Source organism: Plecotus auritus (genome assembly GCF_963455305.1).
Source record: "Plecotus auritus genome assembly, chromosome: 9".
Taxonomy (NCBI): Eukaryota; Metazoa; Chordata; class Mammalia; order Chiroptera; family Vespertilionidae; genus Plecotus; species Plecotus auritus.
In genome coordinates, this window is record NC_137783.1 from 18,361,907 (window position 1) to 18,388,704 (window position 26,798).

The 26,798-nt window shown below is 46.2% G+C and overlaps 1 protein-coding gene across 3 annotated transcripts in view; it reads right to left on the minus strand.

Annotated features, from left to right (window-relative positions):
* SUFU (SUFU negative regulator of hedgehog signaling) overlaps positions 1 to 23,815 on the minus strand; it is a 95,993-nt gene extending 72,178 nt beyond the window's left edge. For all 3 annotated transcript variants that reach the window (XR_013961597.1, XM_080687233.1, XM_080687232.1), the window contains exons 1-3: positions 23,464 to 23,815; positions 18,477 to 18,611; positions 1,010 to 1,146 (exon numbers count right to left, since the gene is read on the minus strand). Coding sequence is in view for 2 of the 3 variants with exons in the window: in XM_080687233.1 (XP_080543359.1) it covers positions 1,010 to 1,146; positions 18,477 to 18,611; positions 23,464 to 23,645 (454 nt within the window). In the remaining variant the exon portion in view is untranslated. The remainder of the gene's footprint in view (positions 1 to 1,009; positions 1,147 to 18,476; positions 18,612 to 23,463) is intronic.
* Positions 23,816 to 26,798: the final 2,983 nt, after the last annotated feature.

Here is a 26,798-nt window from a genome sequence, read left to right on the forward strand (position 1 = left end):
TTGCAACAAATTCTCTAGGTGCCTTTGATGCAGGGGGTCTGAGGACCACACTTTGAGGGGCCCTGGCCTCATTGGTGCTCTACCCTTATCTATAAGCAGTCAAAGAGCAAAAGAGTTGGATAAAGTATCTTAGTATACATTTGAAGTTACTTACCAAACCAAAGAAGCAAAATCTGAGGTCATATGGGGAATGTTTCTGAGCAAAGAGCCACACGTAAACATTCAGATGATATGTAACCTTCCATAAAAGGTACTAGATTTCACTCAAACATTTCATCCCACTGGAGGACTATAGGCAGGCTGAGACAAGAGTGGGAGACCAAGGTTCCCGCACAAAGCCCCACCTCAGGTTTCATATTAGCAGTCTTCAGAGGGGCAACAGGAGCACAGGGTCATCCCCTGGAGCACACCTGAATCAAACCATCTTTCTGACGACTGAGTTCTGCCTGATTCCAGTTTCCCCTTTCACTGTGAGAGAGCAAGCTCCCGGCAATTCTCATTCTCTCTCCTCTCCCCTCCCCTCCCCTCCCCTCTTCTCTCTCTCTCTCTCTACTCACCCAATCCTTAGTCAAGATTAACATGTGTGCTTGTGGTCCCAGAAACTGAGATGGTTTAGGCCACTGGCAGCAGGGAGGAGCAAGGACCATGCTAATTATGGAAAATGGGGCAGACAGAGAAGAGCTAATCCATTCCATGCCAAGTTGGCCTTTGGCTCAAAGGAAATCAGAACCATGGCTGGCAGACTGTAACAAGGACTCAGGGTGTCAGAACAGCAGCATGGACTCTCACTTGCTGCCAGAGGTCATAGTGGCATATCCTTCTCCTCCATGTCCCAGGTAGCTGTACACCCAAAACATCAGGCAAAACAAATCACCCTCATGGTACAAATGGGGTGTAGTACTCCCAGGAAAGGTCACTCTGCAGACAACAAAGCATACCTGTGAGTTCCCAAAGATAACCAAATCCATGACAGTAAAACCACCAACCAACCAGCTCTTGGGGCTCTTACCTGATTGGAACACGTATCTGGCCAAGCCCTGCATTAGCTCTGCTGGCCATGTTGGGGGAGCAGACTCCCCTGTTTCTCTCTTCAGACGAAATGTCAACTCAAAGCCAAAACCACTAGGCCCATCTGTTCCTGTAAATCTAAAAGAAATAAAAAGCAAATGTTTTTAGTTCAACTACCTTAAGAAAAAAACATTACTGTTTAGAAAGTCTAATTAAAGTTCTCCCTTATTCTTGGTGGCCTTAGCATCTAAACCCCTTAGTCAGAGGAATCTCCCATTGTGTGAGCCTCGAGGGCAGAAGGGACCTCAACAAGGAACCAGAACTCTAGACTCACCTCCAGCCAGCTACAGCACTTGTGTATGACCTTGGCCCAGCCAATCAAATTCCCCTCCTGGCATCCTAAATTACGAGTTCCACATTTTGTGGCTCTGGAACATTCCTTTCTGTGTGATTGAGGGCCTAATCTTCCTTATTCACGCTCCATATTCCTTCAAGCTGTTAATAAGCACCTACTAAGTTTACTAAGGTACAAGTCCTGCTGTATGCTTGTGAGGATGAGACCCTTTCTTTGCTCCCACCTCCACCTTGGCCCACAAGAGTGCAAGCCTTGGCCCGGGCTGGCTGGCCTCCAAACTCAGCATTTGCAGATAGGTCCCAGGACAGATTCCAAATACTGGGAGGCCTACATTTTTTCCTGAAAACCCCATGTGCATTCATTAATCAGCACATAGGATTCCTAAAATCTGGCACCCCACGGGCACTCTTCAATCACTGGAACCTTGAGGAAGCAAGGTTTGCCTTCTCTTCCCATCCCAGGCGGCCCTGAATGATCAGTTGCATCTGCAGCCACGGTCATCACAGTGATGATGAGGCAAGGAGCGCCTGCCTCCCTGTCTGCTAGGAAATGTTCAGGAGCCCTAAGTCTCCAGCGAAGTCCCTGGAATGGACTTCTGCGAGAGAGGGAAATTATATGGATTAGAGAGCAAGGCCTGGTTGGGGGGGTGACACACCTCCCTAGGTGAGGGGAGCATCAGGGAGAGTTCCTGAGAGCTCAGGAGGTCTGCCAGCATGGGAAGTATTAAAAGTTAAAATGTGTTCATGATATAATTTTCAGTAATTAGATCTTGTACAAACATGAGCTACAATGATTATACACATGTAAGCTCCTCAGCATACAAATACAAACCATAAACTAAGATGACAGCCCACACCTCCTTGCCAGCCAAGCTACTGGAATAGGCTTGAAACGGAGGGGAGAATTCTGAAGGGATAGTGCTAGCCAATGCCCAACCCTGGAATTTCATGTGGCATCTTTCCATCATCATTATTATCACCAACCCCAAAAGACCAGGCCCAGAAACTAGACAGAAAGATATTCAAAGTCTCAGGAGCTCTGACACCAGTCCTACCCTGCTGTGTGCCTGGATGAACTCAGGCTTCCTGCACATGCTGTGGTGGGGAGATGACCTCTCATAGCTAAGTTCTCTACAGGACTGAAAAGGAATCCATCCTTAAAGTCACCATGGTCATACCCAATTCTATGCAAAGGAGGTGTCCATGGTTTGCATTTGCTCTGAGCATTTAACAATGTGGGAAACAAAATCCATTTTGAGGGTACATGCCTAGAATTTTGGAGACCATGCTAGAAGATGCTTGGCAGGATGCAGTGTAAACTATTTCTTTCCTTGCTGAACTGCCCTGTTTGGGGACAATGCCATGCAGGAAGTCTGAGGAAACAGCTAAGCAAATTGAGGCTAGAAGACCTGCTTCCGAAAGGCTGCAGATATGATAGGAGTGTGAAGAACTGGGGTAACGCAAGACTGACTGGAAGCTAAAACTCTACAAAAGGAGCTGGGTTACTAGGTCAAAGGGAAGATTTCAAGCAGCCACCAATTAGAGGCAGCTTTGTAAAATGTATTAGATGATTACTCCAGGGCTTTTATCCTGGGCCAAGAAAAATACATGATTTCTAACCACAAAAACTTGAGAAACAGACTAAAAGAAACACGATCCTCGGGATGTGCAATAGGGGGAACCCTTGGATGCAGAGAGAAAAAAAAAATAATGCATCCAAGCAGCACCACTTTCCTGAGGAGGCTTGTGCACACATGCACATGTACACCATCTGCCTCCACACAGGGTGCTTTCTAGGCCAGTTCTATGGTGGGCAGGCCAGCTTTCATGGGACTGACTGGGAGGGGCAGGCCCATCCAGATGGTCTCCACCTGTGTTTGATTACCACCCACCAGGCTGGCTGGACACAACCTCTAAACTCTGAAACATGAGTTTGGAATGGGCCTGCCTCAGGATAAACATACAACCTGGAGCCTGTCAGGTCTCTTTTTCAAAGCAGACTGCTCAGGCAATAGCCAAATGACAGGGTCATTCAGTCTTTAAAGTCCCCTGCAGGGGCCTGGCTTGGTCTGTACTTCCTCAACATGAGAGCTTCTCCAGCCAAAGCTGTTGTTTGACCAGAGGATGAAGCCCCTTTTCTAGGAGCAGCTGTCTCTCACATCTTCTGGGAAAGGAAAAGATGAGAGGAAATTGGCATGTGTGGCAGAAAGTGGGATCTGGGTTAGAGCAAAAAAATTTTGCTAAAAAACTGGTTGGTGGAATTTCTTACAACAGGAATTTAAAAAAAAATACATTACAGGTTCTCCCCTCACTCACTCCCTACCAGGAATCACCAGGAGTGAGAGGTTCTAATTGTCTTGTTGCAGAAGTATGAATAAAATGGCCCCTAAAAATTGTTTCCAGCTAAAGAACTTCTGATCCTGCTCACTGAGGTGCCCAGGGGAGAGGCTGGCTTTGTCCTAGCAATTTGGTGAGCCTAGGCATGGCTGTGCCAGCCTTAAGAGTAACATCAAACCTGCTGGCAGGAAGAACATGTGCCTTGAATTCTAGATACAGTTGCCCAATCCCTGGAACCTGCCCAAAGGTCTGTCTCAAAGCATCTGACTAAGAAGGTATCACTCGGCCTCCAAGAGGCCAAAATGACCACTAACGTCAGGCAGAAGATGAATAGAAGAGATTTTCCTGATGTTGGATTCCTCCCAGAACCCTCAATTAGACCTTGGATTCTTCCTGACTGCTATCATGCTTTGAGTGACAGCCATTATTACAACAGAATTCAGTAAACAATTACTAAGTAAACATTTGCAAAGATGATGTTTTTATTTTTAACAGTTCACAATTATTGACACTTCATTAGCTATTTTGAAATGGTGTTTGGTAACTACAAAAGTACTATATATATATATATATATATATATATATATATATACTATGTGTAAAATATAAAATTCTTTTGAAATATGTTTATATAGTAATATTCTGACATAGCTAAGATTTTTTAAAATTCCAGCTATAATATATTAATTTTATAGAATCTTAAAAAAAGAAAGAACGTGCCCTAGCCAAAGAACGGTATGCTCAATTGGCTGGAGTGTCATCCCCTGAAAGGTAGCTATTTGATTCCTGGTCAAGGCACATACCCAGGTTGCAGGTTCAATCCTTGGTTTTGGGAGGCAGCCGATTGATGTTTTTCTCTTTCTCTCTCTAAAATCGATTTTTAAAAAATAAAGAAAAAACAAGGTGGTAAGGGGGTTAAGGGGCTGGGGGAAAATGTGAAGGGATTAAAAAGTACAAATTGGAAGTTAAAAAATAGTCACAGGGATAGGTACAGCACAGGAAATATAGTCAATATTATTGTAATAACTATGCATAGTGTCAGGTAGGTACTAGACTTATCAGGGGGATCACTTCATAAGTTATATAAATGTCTTACCACTATGCTATACACCTGAAGCTAATATAATATTGAATGTCAACCACAATTGAAACATTTTAAAAGAAATTTAAAAACAAGAAAGAAAGAAAAGAAGGAAGAAAGAGTAAGAAAAACCCCAACAGCTAAGACTGCATCCTCACACTGAGCTGGAAGTCTGATGAGGCTACCGTGCAGGGCAGTCACATTTGAGGTTTTTTGGTGTTTTGTTGTTATTCCTCACCCGAGGATTTTTAGAGAGAGTGGAAGGAAGAGGGAGAGACAGAGAGAAACACCGATGTGAGAGAGACACATCAAATTGGTTGTCTCCCGCATGCACCCCGACCAGGGCAGGGGAACCTGCAACTGAAGTACGTGCCCTTGACCGGAATGGAACCCGGGACCCTTCAGTTCGCAGGCCAACGCTCTATCCACTAAGCCAAACTGGCTAGGGCACCACTGAGTTTTAACTCTGAGTAGGAGATGCTCTTTCCACTACATGCCATCCAACCAGATTCAGGGAATGCATTTGCCTCACTCAAGTTGATGTTTCCTGAGATCCCTTGCTGGGAGCCAAGGAGCACATTCCCACAGCATTCCACAAGTTTAAAAATAGTAGCTCCCAGGACTGATTCAGCTGAGAATCCAGCCAAGCAAACTCACCTGGCTCCCAACACTTAGGGTGGCTTAACTCTATCCCAGTGAGCAAAGAGCTTCCAGACTGAGACACGAAATTGAACAAAAATACCAAGCCCAGAGCAGCATACCCTTTCTCTGCAGGGTGGTGAAAACTCACAGTTCACTCTCCCCTAGTGGAGACCTACTGTACCTTGTCCCTCTACTCCCAACCACCACCAAAGAACTGAAAGGTCAGTCAGTACCCTGGGGGATTCCAAGCCAACGTGACGCTCTCTAGGAATTCTGGGCCGAGGAAGAGTCTGGTGCCTAGGTTTCTTGGCATCATTATGACAGGTGCCACACTCTTGGCTTTGGCATAAAGCGACATGTATACAAAGATCTTTTTTAAAATAAAAAAAAAGACAGGCTAGGCCAATGGCAGCAAGACCACAGTCTGACTTGGGAAATGAGGCGCCATCTGCATATAGGTGTACAGCTTGGGGGCTTCCTGCATACTCAAGAGCCAGGCATTCTTCTCAAGGGCCTTTTGTCCACCCTCTATCCTCCAAGACTCTGGGAAGCCAGCTGCCCTAGAAGATTAAGAAATCTGATTGAGGGTAATGGGAAGAAACAAATCTTTTCAGCATCTCAGTTCCCCAAGGACTGTACTTTTGCATGTTCTGTACATGAGCACATTATGTCACAGCTGAGCAAATGCTAAATGGTAATAATATTCCCATTGTCATCCAAAAAGATAATCAGGCTGAGACATTCAAACACAAACAAGATAAGACAGTATTAAAAAGCAATGAGTCTTCCTCTCAGTCACTATCAAAGTCAGATTCAAATACCTTAATGGCATTTCCTTTGAGCCACTTTTGCTGCTGTTTCTTTTTTAGGGAAATAAAACCATCACTAAACTCTGTTCTCTTGCCTTTGTACCAGTGCTGAGGTCCCACATTACTGCAAAAGTTTCCTAAAGCCCCACTTCTGGCCTCCAACACATCATTCCTTTGCTTCCCTCCCCGGTCAACAGATAACTTGTTAAATGTCACATTCTTTACAATGCCTTCAAATTCTCCCACCTCATCTTGCTCCACTACTCTCCTCTCTTACAAGTCCCAAACATACCAGCCTTCTTTCTGTTCCTTGGACTCCTTCCTGCCGCAGGGACTTTGCACTAGCTATTTTTACTAACTACCATCTTCACATGGTTGAATGACCAGAGCATTGTACAACTTCAGAGAGCACCAACTGCATGGAAAGCCACTGGATGGTTCTGAGCAGGGAGTGACATGCATGAAATGCTGTGGACACTGCCCCCGGCTACAGAACTAAGGGACCCACATCAGCAATGTTCCTGCAAAGCTCCAACCTCAAAGGCTCCCTGCTCAGCTACTGCCATCCTTCTGGGCTCTTTCTCTATGCAAAACCCCTGGCTACAGGAATGAGAAATTGCCACACTAGCTTTAAGGGGGCAGGAATCCAGCATGTCTGCAACCCAATATACTGGAAAAACTAGAGCAAGAAGGAAAAGGGGTTAGGGCAAGCCAGTGTCATCTGTCTGTTTCCATTATGTTTTTTTCCTCTAACCACCAAGTGTTTCTGAAGCATTTGGGAATCAAATCCATCACAGGCAGAAAGCACAGCCGCCAGCTTGACCCCCTGGGATCGGGAGCCTGGGCCAGGCCCCATTCTCTGGTACTTACCCCTCCCCACAGGCATGGCTCCTGAGTTCCTGACCTCATGTTGAAAAGCCTGAGATCAGAGTAAGGGAAACTAGTGGTCAGAGGCAGGATTCCAAGCGCTCACAGGGTCAGTACTGGAAAAACAAAACATCTCCTTGATTGGCCTTCTTGTGGCAAAGCTGGTTCTATGACCCTGGACTCAAGAAGCTGGAATAACATGGGAGGGAGTAGGAAGGTAAGGGATCTTTGAAGGCCATTAGCTTTTACTGACATGCAAGTAAAGGGTTTGGAGCCCAGTGAACCACATCACTCTGAGAAGCTTCGATAAACCCATATCCTCACTGATAAATGGGCAACTGGCCTAGCCCCAAACAGTCCTGACAACGGTTCTGGTTCTGGGCCTCAGGTCTTCTGCACGGAAAGAGGCCTCCACCAAGCCTCAAGGCATGGCTGCAGGAAAGGAGGCAAGGAGGTCCTGCATGGTGAACTATGGCTCCGAGGCTGTATTAGGCCCACCTCCCCACAATGTTTTCCAGTTAAAGGATCCTTCAGCCAAAACAATCTTTGAAGGCTCCATGAAGTCCAGGACAGGAGTATGCTGTTCATTACTCTATACCAGGGGTGGGCAAACTTTTTGACTCGAGGGCCACAATGGGTTCTTAAACTGGACCAGAAGGCTGGAACAAAAGCATGGATGGAGTGTTTGTGTGAACTAATATAAATTCAAAGTAAAGGAGCGGAGGGGAGAGCAAGAGAACCAGATAGAACAGCCGGACCCGGCACGCGGGCCGTAGTTTGCCCACGGCTGCTCTATACTCATGCCCAGAACTGTCCCAACAATAATTATCACTGTAATGAACGAGAGGCCGACCCTCCAAATGAAGAAGAGAGGCTGGTAATTAACACTGGATGGGAACCAGGTGTACCACCCAACATCAGGACCCAGTGCCAGGACAGAACAGTGGGCCATCCTTTTTCCTAGATCTATTGACCAGATCCTGCTGCATACATACAGTATTAGTACATTATTTGATTCTTATATATGGCAGAAAGCCTCACGAACCCAAGATGGTAGCCATTTATTTCAGGCAACTGCCTGAAAAGTATCTCATCCGTCTCTTGGCATTTGTGCTTATACTGTGAACCTTCTGTATACCTTGTGTACGAGGAGCCTAGGGCACTCTGTAATCCAGTCTCACATCTTCTGTATCCACACACCCAAGAAAGAGAGAAATAAGGAGGCTCATGGTGTTCACTTCCAGGTGACAATGACCACCAAATCCAAACACTGATCACCTTTTTAAGGGGAAATCAACAAATAGGAACAACATACAGCCTCAGGACTATCACTACCAGGCATGTTAATCTGTAGTTAAAGAATCAAAGTACTGTCCAGTAGAAAAAAAAAAAAATCAAGGTATTAACTGAGAGGTGGGCAGCCAGCACAGCTGGTACATACACTACCTAAACTGCTCTTCACTTCTATGAGAAGTTAAGCAGAAAAAAAAAAAAAAAAAAAAAAAAAATGCAATATGGCAATGGGTAGGAGCCATTTTCCCAAACAAATGTGCTATTTTCAGTATTTGGAAACCTTAGCAGCCGTGAGCCAGCTGAATTTAGAAAACAGTGTTAGCCTGGTAGTAGGGAAGCCTTGGAAGATGTTAAGTCCCAAACTGAGGGGACTAACACAAGACAGAAGCCCTACACACACACCTGGGAAAGCATCACTCATGATTAACTGCTTACAGAAATCATCATGAGGACTTATATGGGATCACAAACAAAAGGTGATAGGATTATGAATTTTTTTTTCACCCTTCTCTAATTTCCAACGGGTCAACTGTCTTTATAATGAAAAAAGCAAATTTAGCCTTGGCTGGGTAGCTCAGTTAGTTAGAGCATCATCCTGATACGCCGAGGTTTTGGGTTTGATCTCCAGACAGAACACATATAAGAAGCAAGCAATGAATGCATAAATAAGTGGAACAACAAATTGATGTTTCTCTCTCTCCCCCTCCCCTTTCCTCCCTCTCTTTCTCTTTCTCTCTCTCTCTCTCAAATCAAGAAGAAAAAAAGGCAAATTTATAACTAAAAGGTGCCAGCAATGACGGATAGAACAGGAAAAGTATAGGCCAGGGAAGTTTTGGATTTTGGAAAATCCTTTTGATCTCATTCAACCAAGACAGAGTTTGAGGTCTGGCTGGGGCCTGAAGGAGCTTGGTGTACTCTTCTCTCATCCAAGGCAAGGTTAGCTCACTAGGGTATGCAGTTGACAAGTTAGCACACCAGTCTTCCTATATTTTGTATTGGAGGACCAATGAATCATAAACCTTGGGAATGAGGTTGTAGGCCTCAGGACCAGCTACAGACTTTACGGAAGATACCATCATTGGGGGAAAGAAGGTATAGAACTCATTAGCCAGCCCCAGTTAAAATCAACAAAGACGGAATTCAGATGTGGACTAGCACCTACTCAGGGGAACTAACTCACTTAATGGCTTGAAAAGTAGCCAAAAGGAAAATATTCCAGAAAACATAATTAGCTCCACTGTCTGAACTCATGATGTGAGAAAAAGTTTATGTGGTCTGGGGTGGAGTGGGTACAGGAGGAGGAAAGAAACAAAAACAAAAATATGTCACCAAAGAATAGATACAGACAGCAGACAAGTATATGAAAAGATGTTCAACATCTCATGTCATTAGGAAACTGTAAATTAATACAACAATAATATAGCACTCCACCCCTATTAGAATGGCTGAAATCTAAAAAACTGACAATACCATATGCTGGTGGGGACACAGAATAAGAGGAACTCATTCATTGCTGGTAGGAATGAAAAGGTACAGTAGTTACTTTGGAGGGCAGTTAGGCAGTTTCTTACAAAGCTAAACATAGTCTTATCACATGGTCCAGCAATTTAACCCTAATGAGTTGAAAACTTATGTCCACACAAAACCTATAAATGAGTGTTTATGACAGTTTTATTCTATTCAAAATTGCCAAAAATTGGAATCAATCAAGATGTCCTTCAATATGTGAATGGATAAACTATGGCACAAACATACAATGAAATATTAATCAGTGATAAAAGGAAAAGTGCTATCAAGCCCCCAAAAGACAAGGGGAAACCTTAAGTGCATACTGCTTAGTGAAAGAAGTCAGTCTGAAAAGGCTACTTTACTTATGATTCCAACTATATAATATTTTGGAAAAGACAAAACTGAAGAGACAGTAAAACAGTCAGTGGTTGCCAGAGGTTTGGGAGGATGGAGAAAGGGATGGATAGGCAAAGCACAAGGCACTTTTAGGGCAGTGAAACTATTCTGTATGACACTGTAATGGTGGGTACAAAATATGTATTTGTTGAAACCCATAGAACTGCATAACATAAAGAGAGAATCCTAATGTATGGACATTAGTTAATACATTTTTACGGCTCTCTAATGTAGGGACATTAGTTAATAAAAATGTTATTAGTACTGGTTCATCAGTTGTAACAAATGTACCATGCTAATGCAAGATCCTATATAATAAAAGCCTAACATGCAAATTGTCCCCTCCTGCAGGTCGCTCGACTGGGAGTTCAGAGGGTGGTGCGGAACATGGTGGGTGTTGATGAAGTGGTGCTGGCTGGCAGCCAGCAGCAGTGGAGGTGTTGCCGACCCGATGGGCCCCCAAGGAGAGCAAGACTGCTGCGGGATGGTGGAGCAGGTGAGCAGGCGGCACCAGACTAAGGCAGGTGCGGGTACAAGCGGGAACCCGGTCGCCCCACCGTTGGCCCACAGACAGCGACCAGCACTGGTAGTGGCAGGGGGCAGGGCTGCCATCTGGCTCCCAGGTGCTGAGGGAGTCAGGCAGGGGCCTCCCCCGCACCCCCCCCCACCAACTGCCCCACAGGCAGGATGGTGGAGCAAGTGAGGGGGCAGCACCAGGCCAAAGCGGGGTGCCAGGAGGGGCTGCAGGGCATGAGCTGGGGCCTAATCCACACAGGCCACCCCGAGGCACTCCACCCATGCACGAATTCATGCACTGGGCCTCTAGTATTAAATAATAAGGGAAACCATAAGCAGAGAAGAGAAAGGGTATGTGGGAACTCTTTGTACTATCTGTTCAATTTTCTGTAAACCTAAAACTACTCTAAAATGAAGTCTACTAATTTAAAAAACCATTACAGAAACAAAAATGTTTTTTTAAAATGATATGAAAATCTATCTATAATAATAAAAGTGTAATATGCTAATCATACCCAACATCCTTCCGGACGACCTTCTGGATGACCTTCTGGATGAAGCTAGGGCTGTGAGGGAAGCCCGGGTTCCGGGTGCCTGCCCAGAGGGAAGCCTGGTCCCGGGTGCCAGAGGGAACCCAGTGCCGGCAGCCAGGGGAAGGAAGGCCTACTCTTGCACAAATTTTGTTTATCAGGTCTCTAGTCTATACTAATAAAAGAGTAATATGCCAATTAGACCGGGCCAACCGGCCATCTTCCAGACATCTGACTTTCTTCCGGACAAAGCCATGGAGGTGGGGGCCGAGGCAGAGGCAGTTAGGGGCAAGATCAGGCTGGCAGGGGAGAGTAGATGGGGGCGAGATCACGCTGGCAGGGAAGGGCAGTTGGGGGCAAGATCAGGCCAGCAGGGGAGGGCAGTTGGGGGCAAAATGGCCTGCAGGGGAGAGCAGTTAGGGGCGATCAGGCCTGCAGGGGAAGGCAGTTGTGGGTGATCAGGCTGGCAGGGAAGGGCAGTTGGGGATGAACTGGCCTGCAGGGGAGGGCCGTTGGGGGTGACCAGGCTGGCAGGGGAGGGCAGTTCGGGACATGACCAGGCTGGCAGGGGAGGGCAGTTGGGGGGAGATAAGGCCAGCAGGGGAGGGCAGTTGGGAAAGATCAGGCCAGCAGGGGAAGGCAGTTGTGGGTGATCAGATCAGGCTGGCAGGGGAGCAGGGGAGCAGTTAGGTGTCAATCAGGCCAGTAGGGGAGCGGTTAGGGGCAATCAGGAAGGCAGGCAGGCAAGTGGTTAGAAGCCAGTGGTTCAGATTGTGAGAGGGATGTTCAACTGCGGGATTGAGCCTAAACCGGCAGTCGGACATCCCCCGAGGGGTCCCAGATTGGAGAGGGTGCAGGCCAGGCTGAGGGACAGCCCCCCTCCCCATGCACAAATTTCATGCACCAGGCCTCTAGTATTCATATAAAGATTGAAGGAAAAAATACCCTCTGCAGGGTGACATCTTTTTTTAAAAAAATTTTTTTTATTGATTTTTAGAGAAAGAGGGTGAGGGAGAGAGAGAGAGAGAAGCATCAATGTGAGTGTCAAACATCAATCGGCTGCTTCTTAAATGCCCCCTACTGGGGAATAAGAACTGAAACCTGGGCATATGCCCTGACTAGGAATCCAACTGGGAATCCTTTGGTACATGGGATGATGCCCAACCAACTAACCCACACCAGCCAGGGCAGACATCTTTTTATCAGAACAAAAATCCTTCACAGATTGACACAGGATTCTGTGGCCTATTCTCCAGTTCTACCCTCTTGCCGTCACCCAGCAGGACTCTTTCTTTTCTGTAAAGTTACTTCAATATCCAGCTCAACATTTCCCCTACAAAGCACTTCCTGCTTAACTATTCACACTCCATTAAGCCAAGATACCTTTGAACTTAGGCGCATAATTGTAATAATGGTCTCTAGCCCTACCCTCCTCTTTACACAGGTAAAGGAAGGGAAGGAAAGGGTGAGGACTTCTGAGGCAGGAGTCCCTGAATTTATAGCTCAGCTCCAGCATTCACTAGCTAAGTACATAAGTACCTCTTTGTGCCTCAGTTTCCTTGGAAAATAATATTAATAATCCCTACCCCATAAAGATAGTGTGAAGATTAAATGAGTTCATATAAAATACTAAGAATAGTGCTTGCAGACAGTAAAAACTATTAAGTGTTTGCTACTGTTACATTTTTTCAGTCTCTCGAGGTACTGAAGATCACAGGGTAAGAGAAGCAGCTTCAAAGCCACAGAAGTCAGATAAAGCCAAAAGCTGTTTCCAGCCCCAATCCACACTATCTTCTTTCCCAGCCATTGCCATTTCTTATCAAGCAGATGTTGGGGTGTCCAGGGACAGGAGTTAGGTATATGACTTCTCATTGTCCCCCAACCCCAACATATCACCTCCAACATTCTGCTCATATTGGGAACTTGACATAGCTTTGCTGGTGGGGTGTGCTGCACAGTCCAACACTGAGTGTAGGAGAGCTCAGCAGACACGTCAGTGTGCTGTAAAGGATATGTGCAGGGGAGAAAAGACCATTTCTACAGGTCTCAGGTCAGAGGATAGGATCACTCCATACATATCTTAGGACCAGACATCAGAAATGAGATACTGAAACAAAACACAGCTGAGTGGGATACCCCAGAAGCAGGATAGAGGAATAAATTTAGGAGTCGAAGGTCAAAGTCCAGATTCAGGACCTCTGAGTACGAATGCTGGGCAAGTGAGATGCTGACAAACACAGACCTAGAACATGGCGGGTGTGAGGATCAGAATTCAATGTGGAAAACGTCACAGTGCGAAAGATGGGAGTCTAGAAAGACAGGCTGAACAGGGAGGAATCCTAGGACTGAGAGATCTGATCAAGTCAAACCCATAAAGGCTTCCAGTCTGCCTCTCTCTGCAGGAAGAGAAGGAAATCCCCAGTGCTGAGCAGCCCAGGGCACCACTCCCCAGTAGTCAGGCCTCTAAGACTTCTTTTTACAAGTTATAATTGACATATAGTATTATGTCATATTTGACATATTTCAGGAGCACAACACAGTCTTTCAACATGTATATGCCTTACCAAGTACTCACCACAATAAGTCTCGTAATCATCTCCTCTCGGACTTTTTAAAAAATTTTTTTTTATTATTGATTTCAGAGAGGAAGGGAGAGGAAGAGATAGAAACATTAGTGATGAGAGAGAATCACTGATTGGCTGCTTCCTGCATACCCCCTACTGGGGACCGAGCCTGCAACCTGGGCATGTGCCCTTGACCGGAATCAATCCCAGGACCCTTCAGTCCGCAGACTGATGCTCTTATTAACTGAGCCAAACCGGCTACAGTGTCCCCTTGGACTTTTTTTTTTTTTTTAATATAATTTATTGATTTTTTTACAGAGAGGAAGGTAGAGGGATAGATAGTCAGAAACATCGATGAGAGAGAAACATCGATCAGCTGCCTCCTGCACACCTCCTACTGGGGATGTGCCCGCAACCAAGTTACATGCCCTTGACCGGAATCGAACCTGGGACCTTTCAGTCCGCAGGCCGACGCTCTATCCACTGAGCCAAACCGGTTTTGGCCCCTTGGACTTTTTAAAGTGAGTTTGACTGGGCCAGCTCAAGGAACCTCTTCCCACTGTCCCTTAGTTGCTGAGGAGACAATTTGGAATCACTACCCCATGGAGGAAGAGCTAATCTATGCTGCAGATGAAATGCTTGATAAAGGATGAAACCACACACCTGCACAGATCTGCTGGGAGCCCCACAATGCCTTAGGTGTTCCTGTGATTACCAAAGAAAAGAAAGTCTCAACATTTCAAAAGTCGGAGATCTGAGGCCTGAAATCCAACCCAGAGTGGTGGTTTCAGCTTCAGAAAGAGCCCTAGTCCCACTGCTGGCCCCTATTCCCACCCTGGGCTAAAACCAAGGGTGCCCTGCTCTTTCCAGGTAGCCCAGATCCCTGCCCTTAGCAGACAGCAGTCACCGTGTCACACCAACAGTCATCCTGAAACTAAAGACCTCTGAGAGAAAGGCAGTGGGACCAAAGCTTCAGGGACGCTTGCCCTCCAATGAGCCTACACAGCACTTCCTCAGCCTGCTGTGCCCAGCTAGGGGCAGGGTGGGGACCTGCCGTCAGTGTGTGGCTTACAGAAGCAGTCCAGTTGTTAGTCTCATGAGAGCTTTGGGATAAAAGCAAATGCCCAACCAGAGAGGGAAACATGCTCTCAGGACAGGTGTGTTACAGCAAAGGCAGGATTTCCACTGGAAACCCTAGGGCAGTGGTCGGCAAACTGCGGCTCTGTTGACTAATGGAAACCCTAGGGCAGTTTGCTGACCACTGCCCTAGGAGATGAAATGGCACAAAAAGTTCCTGCAAACTAGGTTTGTAAGAAGGAAATTAGCATTTCCCATCTGTAGAGGACCAAGACCACACAAAACAACAAGTGAAAAAGTTAATCTGTATCCAGTGTTTTAATAAATAACTCATTCCATGCAGAGCCCAGCTGAGAGGAACCTGTGGGGAAAAGGCAAAACCTGAGGCAGCCATAGAAAACCAGTCACCAACAACTCCAGTCCCCAAGGGGAGCAAGAACAACTCCAAACTCCATGGACATACCTGCCGAGAAGCCAGTTTGTGGGGGAGGTGTGGGCTCTACCCTGTGGAGCTGCCACCCTTTGGGCCAACACCACCCAGAGCTGTCTTTGAAAGCAGCCGACGTATATAGCAGATGACCTGCCCAGTGGAATCTCATCAGGGGAGTCTGCCTGAGATCACAAATACTCTACACCTAGACAGCTGAGTGTGTTGTGGTTAGGCCTGGTGTAGTATGGGTCCAGGGCTGCTGGCAGCACCAGGGGCAGCCCAAAATCTTCACACAGAGAGTTACCTCTTGCACAGCCCCACAAATCTCTACAGTCCAGTCCACAGCTGCCTGGCCACAAAGGAAAAGCCAGAGCTGCAAGTTTCCGACAAGCATTTGGCAGCTGACGTTCAGCTGTCTCACACCTCCTAAGTCCAGGCAAGAGCAACAGGACCGTCTCTGCTGCTGAAGTCAGTTGGGAGTAGCCTTAGGGTCCGTAGAAAAGCACTCCATTCTCCCCTGTGGCTGCCCCAAGCTGGAACTTGTTCCATCTCTCCAACTTCAGAAACAGCCTCTTGAGAACCTTTTAATCCAAACAAGTGCTCTCTTGCCCTGTTTCCTTTCATGAATGTAAATAGGGAAAAAACTTGGATGGAACTAGCCATCCCAGGGCTCATCCAATCAGTTTACTCTTCACCCTTTTTTAGGGCTACCAGGATGGGGCTCCCCTCCTGCCCCCAAAGCAAGCATGCCAGGGGCAAGAAAAAATGCAAGGAACCCTTGGGCTTCTGCTTGTCTACCTTCAACAAGCTGTGAGGAGAAGGAAAGATATTAATGGGAGGAGTTACCCAGTAGATATTTAATATATACTGTGGATTAATTAAAATGGAAAGGCAGCCCTAGCTGGTTTGGCTCAGTGGATAGAGCGTCGGCCTGCAGACCAAAGGGTCCCAGGTTCGATTCCAGTCAAGAGCACATGCCCGGGGTTGCGGGTTCGATCCCCAGTAGGGGGCTTGCAGGAGGCAGCCAGTCAATGATTCTCTCTCATCATTGATGTTTCTATCGCTCTCTCCCTCTCCCTTCCGCTCTGAAATCAATAAAAAAATATTTTTTTAAAGTTTGCTTGTATTATCATCTTAAAAGATAAAAAATGCCCCATACATTCCTTTCTTCCCAGTCATAAGAGAGAGCAGAGAACAGTGGGGATGTTAGGAGATCCTGCTGCTCTCCTTAACTTGCTGTATGGCCTTTGGCAGGCTGCTGGACTTACCTCAACTGTACAACTAAGGGAGGTGGGCTAGATCAGTGTTTCCTATTTATCTGTGACAATAAATAATACTGAATCATGCTTTTTAAAAAAGTTCCCTTTTCAATTCTCTTTCAGTTTTTCTAATCATGTCTGGTATCAGGTTCTATTCGGTATTAGCATATCTTTTTTTTTCTTAAATATATTTTTATTGATTTCAGGGAGGAAGGGAGATGGATAAAAAGATAGAAACATCAATGATGAGAAAGAATAATTGATTGGCTGCCTCCCACATGCTCCACATTGGGGCTCAAGCCTGTAACCCAGGCATGTGCCCTGACCGGGAACTGAACCATGACCTCCTGGTTCATAGGTCGACGCTCCACCACTGAGTCACATGGGCTGGGCTTAACATATTTTTTTTAATTCCGCTCTCATATTTCTTGCTAATCTCTTGAACAAAGAGAAGGTGGCCTCAGGCTTAGAATATTCTGTGACAGGCCACAGTATTAAGCTAAAATTTAATAACATTGCTTTGTTATTACCGTGTTTATTTCCATAACTACCTTTAAATTATAGCAAATGATATTGGTTTCCATATATGATAGTGATTTAACTTTTAAAGATTTATTTATATCAATTTTTAAAAGGAGGGTTAGTTTACAGAGAAGACACCATAGATAATATGCTATAGGTGGCAAAAATTATGTAGGCAGCACTAGAAGTTTTGGAAACATGGGGCTAGAAGATTTTTAAAGCCTCTCACAGTCCTCAAAGTGAATGTTGGTGTCCTAAAGTGTCAGGTGCAGCTCTCACCCCAGACCCCTTCTTACAAGATTCCTCTCAAACGTCACCTCCTTCCTGGAGCTTCTGATCCCATAGGCTGATTAATAGTCACTCGCTCCACTCTGCTCCCAGAGCATGTTCTACATCCATGGGTTGCAGCATTTATTACTCAGTACTATAACCATCTCTTTAAGCTTCCTTCCCCTCGAGAACATGAGATCAATACAAGAATTATGTCTTGGGATTTTATTCCCAACACATTTATTATGACATTCTATCTCTGTTACAAAATAGGTGCTTGATGAATGTATGCTGAATGAACCAATGCTTCTGGCCTTTTTCACTGAATGAGAAGACAAAAGACAGTGCAAGAAGAATGTTGCCAGAAATTTACTTGCCATAATTCCAATGTAACACCTCTTAGCACTTATGCTAGAAGTTAGAATGCTCACTATTCTTACCTCAGCTTTGAGCACTAAATTAAATAAGAATCCATGAATCTGTTTCAAAGAGGAAGTAGGTAAAATGGATGGAGGGACAGAGATGGATATATTCATGATGAAGCAAGTAGAGTAAAATGTTAATGGTAGAATCTAGGTAGTGGGTATATGAGTATTCACTATAAACTTCTTTCAACTTTGCTTTATGTTTAAATTTTTTCATAATAAGCTAGCAGGGGGTTGGGGGAGAGAAGAAGTAGACTTAAAAGCATCAACACAAATTCTGAGTCATAGCTATGCTGCCTGTCCTCTGAGCTCAAACACCAGAGCAAGCTTGGGAAAACCTGATCGTTTTAGAACTCTTGCTCATCATCAATACTTTCCTGAACCAGGTAAACAGAGCTCAGGTGCTGACCTGGACCATGTTGGCACAAGGAGATATAGGCAGAGGACAGACACCCAGAAGTTCCACCTGAGAAGTATCAACCCCACAGGACTATGACATCATCATCCCTACGCTGGAAAAACCTCAGAGAAAAGGTTCAAGGCTAAGGAACAGGCAGGTGAAGGGTGGGCAAGTGGCACACACTCACTCATGGACTCTGCTGTCACCATAGAGGTCGCTTAGGCCGAAGCTGATGTAGTGCCAGTGTTCGGGGATATTGGCAGAAGGGCTCCCCACGTTCCTGTACATGCTAACATAATCCAAGGGGTCTGGGCCACCCAACCTGCAAAAGACAAAACACAGGGTTGTTAGTGTGAATCTGAAAGCAGACAGTGTGAAGCTAAGGGATGTCTTACAAACCTGAAGGGCCCCAAACTGAAGGAAACTGGGGTGAAAGATAACTAAAGGGAGGCCACACCTCTCTGGGATAAGACCATGGAATGGGTGGCTAGAAGTTGCCTAATTCCCCACGCATGACAGACTCCTTTCTCCTATCCCCAACAGGTAGGACCTCTTTTAGAAATAAAACAGACTGGATGGTTGCCCCTTTTGCTTCCTCCTGTTTCAAATTACCAATCCCAAATGGGATTGGCAGGGATTATCTCTCCTTCATGGTGCCTGTAAACATGTCATGCTTCAAGGCAAGAGGTGCATCTGTCAATCCAATTGGCCTGTTGGAAGACCATCCTTAGCATTCCCAATGGGTACTGTTCCTGGAAGCAGGGGCTCAGCTCCACTCTTGCCTCTTAGACTAAATTGTGCCCTATGTTAATTACAGTTTGTTGTAAACAAACCCAGTGCCTCCAGACCCATGCCTGCACCCCACAGACCAAAGCTGGTTGTTTGGGGAATTCTTTTAATCCTCACCCAAGGACATTTTTTTATTGATTGATTGAGAGGGAGAGAGGGGGGAAGGGAAAGAGACATCAATCAGTTGCTTCCTGCACATGCCCTGACTGTCCAGGGATCGAACCTGCAACCTAGGCATGTGCCCTGACTGAGAATCGGACCTACAAACTTTTGGTGTACAGGACAATGCTCCTATCAACTGAGCAACACCAGCCAGGACCCAAAGCTGGTCTTTTATCATGCAAATGACAAAAGCCAAACTTGGGCTAGCTCACCTCTGCACAGATAAAGATAACTGCAGCAGAAGCCAGGCTGAGCCCTGTGAGCTCCAGATCTGGAAGATGATCCTAAGAGACTACCATCTCAAAGGTAGAACTGGCACATTAAATTATTTGGGGCCTCTGAGGACCACATTAAACTTCCCACATAATTCCTACGAAAGGCAGTTGAGAAAGAGATTCAGTCATTACCTCACTCTGAGGATTTAATTCAATAAGGGTTCCCTTTAGTAGAGCAATTAGTGCTCTTTTAAAAAAAAAATCCTGCTTTTCTTCAGAATGGATAGGGAAACTGGTAGACTTGAGAAACAGACGACGCCCTAACCTGTTTGGCTCACTGGATAGAGCGTCAGTCTGCAGACTGAAGGGTCCCGGGTTCGATTCTGATCAAGGGTATGTACCCTGGTTGCGGGCACATCCCCAGTGGGGGGGTGTGCAGGAGGCAGCTGATCGATGTTTCTCTCTCATCGATGTTTCTAACTCTCTATCCCTCTCCCTTCCTCTCTGTAAAAAATCAATAAAATATATTAAAAAAAAAAAAAAAAGAAACAGACAAAATAAATGGAAACCATCAGTGGAAGTCTGCATTTAGCCCACAGACACTCTGCATTGGAGCCGCCTCGGACATCTGACTGTTCCACAGACTGCAAAAACTTTGCTGCTCCTGGGACATTGATGGAGTGCGCTTTGCAATTGGGTTCATATGCTAAAGGAACACTAACAACCAAATAAAAGGCATGCTTATGTGTGATCCCAGCAAGCATGCCAACACCATGCAATTAAAGCACTATTTAAAACCAGTAGGTCTCTTTTCATCCTCTTTGCCAGGATATTATTTGCTTTTGTAAAAATCCTTATTCTCTGCTAAGAAATGCTAAGTTATTTCTAGGACTTGTAAGAAAGTTGCTACAAATAGCTTAGGATTTCAACTGAGTGGATTAGAAAAAAGGACAAATCTCCCTGTCTTTTCTTAACTCAGATTTTGCCAAAATCATTTGACTAATTCCACAACCAGTTGGATTTAGGAGAGCTTGTCGGGGAAGGGAAAAAAGATAAGAGCAGCTAACTCTGAAAGGACCCTCTGATAGTGCATAGCCCAAGAACAGATGGGAGTGACTACAGACTCCATGTATGCCCCACTGTCCTGCTGCAAAACCCCAGTCCTACCCCTCCTTCAGCTTTGGTCCATCCAGCAACAAGTGGCAAAATTGCATCCACCATTCCATGCTTCATCTGCCACTCCACTACAACCCTCTTTCTGGCCAAGGCTCCCAGGAAGTACTCTCAAGGAGAGAGACTTTACCCTAAAACTCCAGCTGCTGGGAATGACCAAGTGTCAGACCAAATGAACCTCATCCCCAAGCACAGATAGTTCTGTTCTACTTACTCTGAAACCTGATGGGAAGCAGACGAGTATGTAGAAAATTTTCATATTTTATACTTAGAAAAAGATGTTATCCAAGGACCCAGCATCCTTCAACTTAATTCCTTGAACACCTGACTTCACTCCCCATGGCAGCTGCAGGACTGGAGTAGCCCCAGAGCACAAGCTCTGCCTCTCTGCTTCTGATCCCTACTCACTTAAGTCTCAGCTTTCAGAATGTCCTTGCTGACCAGGGTCCACTAGCCAAGAACCACCCTTCTGTTGCAAGAAAAGGAATCCCAAGGTACATTGGGCCACAGCCAGACCCAGGCACCCTCGGTCAGTCTTCCTGTTATGAGAACTGAAGAGGCCTTGGTGGAATCCCAAAGGTGAGGTACATCGATGAATTAATTTCAGCGTCTTAATCATGCACAATCCTCCAAATCTAGAAAGAACTAGTTGCCAAGCTGTCCCCTCTTACATTTTTCCACATCTAGGAAGCATTTCTAATTGCAAAGAATTCTGTACAGTTGCCTTTATTCGTCATTAGAATTTAGTCCATCTCTGAAAATAAGTCCTGCCTGGTTAACAAGCTTGCAGCAGGAAAAAAAAAAAAAAAAAAAGAAGTTGCCCAAACTAGTCTTTGTCCTTTGCCTGTGCTTCCATACCTTTTACACACAACTCTATCCTTCATGGCCACCTGGAGACAAAGACAGTTGCCCAAGTCTGTGTAGCAATTTCTCTTTACACTCAAATGAGGCCTGAACAAACAGCATGGCAGAGCCAGGCCCACTTTTCTCATGACACAATCCAGGAGAGTTCATCACAATACATATTTAAATATAGAGGTGCGATTAGAATGGGGATTAAGTTATCAAGAGCTGCTTTTCATTCAGAAGCTCTCTTCATAAACTCGTCTCAACCCAGGGCCACACCTCCTGGCTACCAGACAGAGGCAGGCTGCTCCCCGTGGCCCTCCCTAAGGAGCAGGTGGCTGCTCCTCCACACTGTCCACCTCTTCACATGCTCCCATGAACACAGGGAGCTGGTTCCAGTCCTACGGAGCCTACCTTCTGCCATTTCTGGAGGAAGACATTGTCCTGGAGGAGAAAGACTCAGTCCTAAAGGGAGAGGTAACCAGAAAAGACATCCACTCACTTCCCTCTTTAGGGCTACCCTATGGCCACACCCCAAGCAGCTGCCCGAACAGTCTTTCAGGGCTCAATGAAGGGGCCATCTTTTTTATTTTTTTATTTTTATTGCTTTCAGAGAGGAAGGAAGAGAGAAACATCAATGATGAGAGGGAATCATTGATTGGCTGCCTCCTGCATGTTGGACTGAGCCCGCAACCCCGGCATGTGCCCTTGACCGGAATCGAACCTGGGACACTTTGGTCCGCAGGCCGATGCTCTATCCACTGAGCCAAACCGGCTAGGGCTGAAGGGGCCATCTTAACACAGTGCCTGCAAGAATGTGGTTCTGGACATATTCATCCAATCCCTCAGTCAACTTTTGGTCCAGAAAGATCATGAAGATAGGCTCTTTCTTTTCCACAGTTCCCATAACACCAGTTTTGCCCAGAGGCTGCAGGGTGAAACAGGAATGGGAAACTAGAGAAGACCATTCCTATTTCAAGGCCAGCCCATCTGTAAAAGGTCTGATTCTTAACAGAGATACTTCAGAGATTCCCTGAGAAAATGCTGCCTACATCCTGAAGCTTGTGGCTAGGAAGCTCCTCCACATCTCACCGCCTTCCTTCCACCCTGTCCAAGGCCCACACTTTCAGTATTTCCTCTGGTCCCCTTCGATCCTCAGCCAAACCCTGGATCTCCCTGACCCTGCCTCTGTCCTAGCAAATGCCTAAAAGGAAAGCAGCTGCAGAGCTAGAGGAAGCTCGGCACAGAGAACTGTGCGGAGTAAGCACAAAGTTTATCGGGAAAAGTTGTTTCGTGAAACTTCGAACACAAAAGCACTGCACTGATACGATGTCTGAGCTCACTAGGAAAGCATCAAAAAGGTTGCCCTCCTCCTCATCGATTCACAAGCGCAACGCTCACAACTAGCGCCCCTCCTCACCCAGAGCGGAGCCCGGGTCCCCAGACCCGCCTCTGACCCAGTGCGGTCTCGTGCCCTCCAGCTCCGCCAGCCGCGCTCCTCCAAAGCCCTCACCACTGCTCCCCAGACCCCGCCTCGTCTTCCCACTCCCACCCCCACCCCACCCCCGTCCCAGTTCAGCCGCAACCCGCTCCAGGCTTCCCCTCGCCCGCTAATGACCCCCTACAGGCGCCCCCTCCTTGCACCACGTTTACAGTTACCTCTCTCCTATCGATCCCCCTCGGCTCCTACACACCCCACCAATTCACTCCATTCTCCAAATCCCATTTAACCCTTCAACCTCCCCACCCTCGTTAGCCATTCGCTACCCACAGTCTTCTTTAACCCCTTTGTCCCCATTCCTAACTTGAGCCTTAACTCCTTCCCTCCCAGCAGGAAGCCCTTCTTCCAAGTGCTTTAACCATTCTCCTCCTCCTCCTCCTCCTCTTCCTCCTCCTCCTCTCCCCTTTCCCCCCCGCAAATTACTTCGCCCCGGGCGCTTAAACTCTTCCCAGCCCGCCGCGTCGGTCTCCCCGCGGCCCGGGGCATACCAGTACTTGACGATAGCTGTAACCTGGAGCGGATTCGGCTGGTCAGGGTAAAGGCGGCGGCACTCTCCGTAGATGGCGTGCAGTCCTGGGGGGAAGAGCGAGGCGAAGGCCGGCGGGGCAGTAGGGCCAGGGGCCGGGGGCGCGGTGGGGCCGGGGGCGCCGCTAGGCCGCAGCTCCGCCATCCCGGCGCGTCGAGCGCTGGGAGGACCCGGGAGGACGGACGAGCGGGAGAGCACTGACGCGCCAGCGGGCGGACCCCGTAGGTGTAACTCCCTGAGGCGTTGGGGGCTGCGGCGAGGTCTAGGATCCGCGCCTGCGCACGGCGAACCGTCCGCCCAGGCCGCGGCCGCCGCAGAGCGGGCCAGAGAGTGCCGTGGGGGCCTCGAGCCGCTCAAGGGGGCGGGGCACCGGCGCGCCCTATCCCGGATTCCATTAGCTAATGTCTGTGCCAGTCACAGAAACGGCGTGCCTTGGCAGTAGGTTTCGCCTCCCTCTCCCTGCGTTTGAGGCGTCCCAAAGCTCTTGGCCTCCCCCTAGTGTTAGGAGGAACCCAGGTTTAAATAGAGATGTGTAGGCATCCTTCTGAGGTGCTAGGGTCCCTCAAAAGCACTGGGAAGTATTCCAACAAAGGACTTGTCACTGGTTTGCTGACTCACAAACCATATTTATTTAAACATAAACTAGAGGCCCAGTGCACGAAATTCCTGTGGGAGCGCACTGACCACCAGGGGGCAGCTCCTGCTTTAAGCATCTGCCCCCTGGTGGTCAGTGTGCATCATAGCGACCAATCATTCTGCCCTACAGATTTGCATATTAGCCTTTTATTATATAGGATATGGTAACGGACTGATTCATTCGTCCATGTGGCATTAGTGGAGTTTTTTATTGATTTCAGAGAAGGGAAAGGGAGAGAGAGAGAGACATCAATAAGAGAGAATCATTGATCGGCTGCCTCCTGCACACCCCCTATTGGGGATAGAGCCCATACATAACCCAGGCATGTGCTCTGACTGGGAATTAACTGTGACCTGGTTCATAGTTCGAAACTCAACCACAGAACCACACCCTCTGGGCCATTCGACATTAGTTTTAATAGACTATAAATCTAAATGTTTCCTATGTCTTTGAATGTCCTTTGATCATATTGACTGACACACTGCCAAATTCAGGGGTCCTATGTCAAAATATCTATTTTAGAGTTCTGTCAGAAAGTAACAAGAAGTGGCCTGAGGGCATGGCTCAGTGGTTGAGCATCAACCTATGAACCAGGAGGTCACGGTTAGATTCCCAGTCAGAGCACATGCCTGGTGGCAGGCTCGATCCCCAGTGTGGGCGTGCAGGAGGCAGCCAATCAATGATTCTCTCTCATCATTGATGTTTCTATCTCTCTCTCCCTCTCCCTTCCTCTCTGAAATCAATAAAAAATATACTTTAAAAAAGAAAAGTTTAAAAAACAGGAAAGTAACAAGAATTAAGTAAACCATGATCAATTTTTAAAATAATTATTTAATCAATGTTTTTAATGATGATAATCTATTCTTTGTTGTGTTTTAGGCAGATATATGCAGATTGCCTTGAGGAACACCAGTATTCATTATCTACTATGGGCCTGCCCTTCCCCATTACTCTGACTTTCTTAACGGGAGAATTTTTAATTCCTAACGCACCTGCTTGGGAATTATTTTCCTGTTTACAATGACTTTTCAAAAAGTAATGTTTCCACTCAATGATCTTAAAGAATTCCAAGAGACAGGGATAGACCAGTGCTATTGACTAAAAGGGTTCCTGCAACTTGAAGCGGGGGAGGAAATAATCTAGAGAAAAATGTACTGAGCTCATTTGAAAGCAGTGACACATAACTTCTCTTCATCTCTATATTCTCATTTATCAATGTCAATTATATACCAGTAGTTCCAAGTTCTAGTCTTCAGACAAATGAATGTTAGCCTGCTGGAAAGTTTACTCCTATCCAGGAAAATATACAAAAAGCAAAAAAAAAAAAAAAGTACTTGTTTTCTAAAAGGCAACTTGTATGCAATTTAAATTATTTTCCTTTGTTCTGGGAATATGTCCTTCCCCATGTGTATTAAATTTTTTATTAGAGTATTGATGGTGATAGATATTTATTAATGTCTTATGGAATGGCTATCATCAATAAATCAACAAATAAAAACATGATAATCAGCCCTACCTGGTTTGGCTCAGTGGATAGAGCGTCAGCCTGCTGACTGAAGGGTCTCAGGTTCAATTCCAGTCAAGCGCACATGCCCAGGTTTCGGACTCGATCCCCAGTAGGGGGCGTACAGGAGGCAGCCGACCAATGATTCTCTCTCATCATTGATGTTTCTATCTCTCTCTCCCTCTCCCTTCCTCTCTGAAATCAATTAAAAAAAATTTTAATGGAATTGCCTTATGGCCCAGCAATTCTATTTCTGGGAATTTACCTGAAGAAACCCAAAACACTAATTTGAAAAAATATGTGCACCCCTATGTTCATTGCAGCATTATTTACAATAGCCAAGATTTGGAAGTAGCCCAAGTGTCCATCAGTAGATGAGTGGATTAAAAAGCTGTGGTACACATAGGGAAAAAGAACTCAATGGGACCCTTTTCCCCCTCCCCACGTGGGAGTCTGTACTTGTTCTTCAATAAATCTCCACCTTGGCTGCACTAAAAAAAAAAAAAAGCTGTGGTACATCTACACAATGGAATACTACTGGACAGTAAAAAAGAAGGAAATCTTACCGTTTGTGACAGCATAGATGAACTGGAGTGTCCTAAGTGAAATAAGCCAGTCAGGGAAAGACAAGTGCCATATTATTTTACTCATTAGAGGCCCGGTGCATGAAATTTGTGCCTGGGTAGGGTCCGTAGGCCTGGCCGGGATCAGAGCCGATTGGGGCCTTCCTTCGTTCTGCGCTGCCCCCTGGTGGTCAGCGCACGTCATAGCGAGCGGTCAAACTCCTGTTTGGTGGAACTCCCCATGGGACAATTTGCATATTAGCCTTTTATTACATAGGATATGTGGAATCTAATGAACAAAATGAACTAACAAGTAAAACAGAGACTCATAGGTAGCAGGCTGACAGCTGGGGAGAGGGGCGGTGTGTGTGGAGGGATTGAGCAAAAAAGAAAAAAACTCATGGACACAGATAACAGTGTGATGATTGCTGGGGGAGGCGGGGTGGAAGAGGGTATAGGGGGGAATAAATGGTGATGCACAAGACTTGACTTGGGGTGGTGAACACACAGTGTACAGATGACATGTTGTAGAATTGTGCACCTGAAACTTGTGTAATTTTTGTCACTCTAATAAATTCAATAAAAATGAAAAA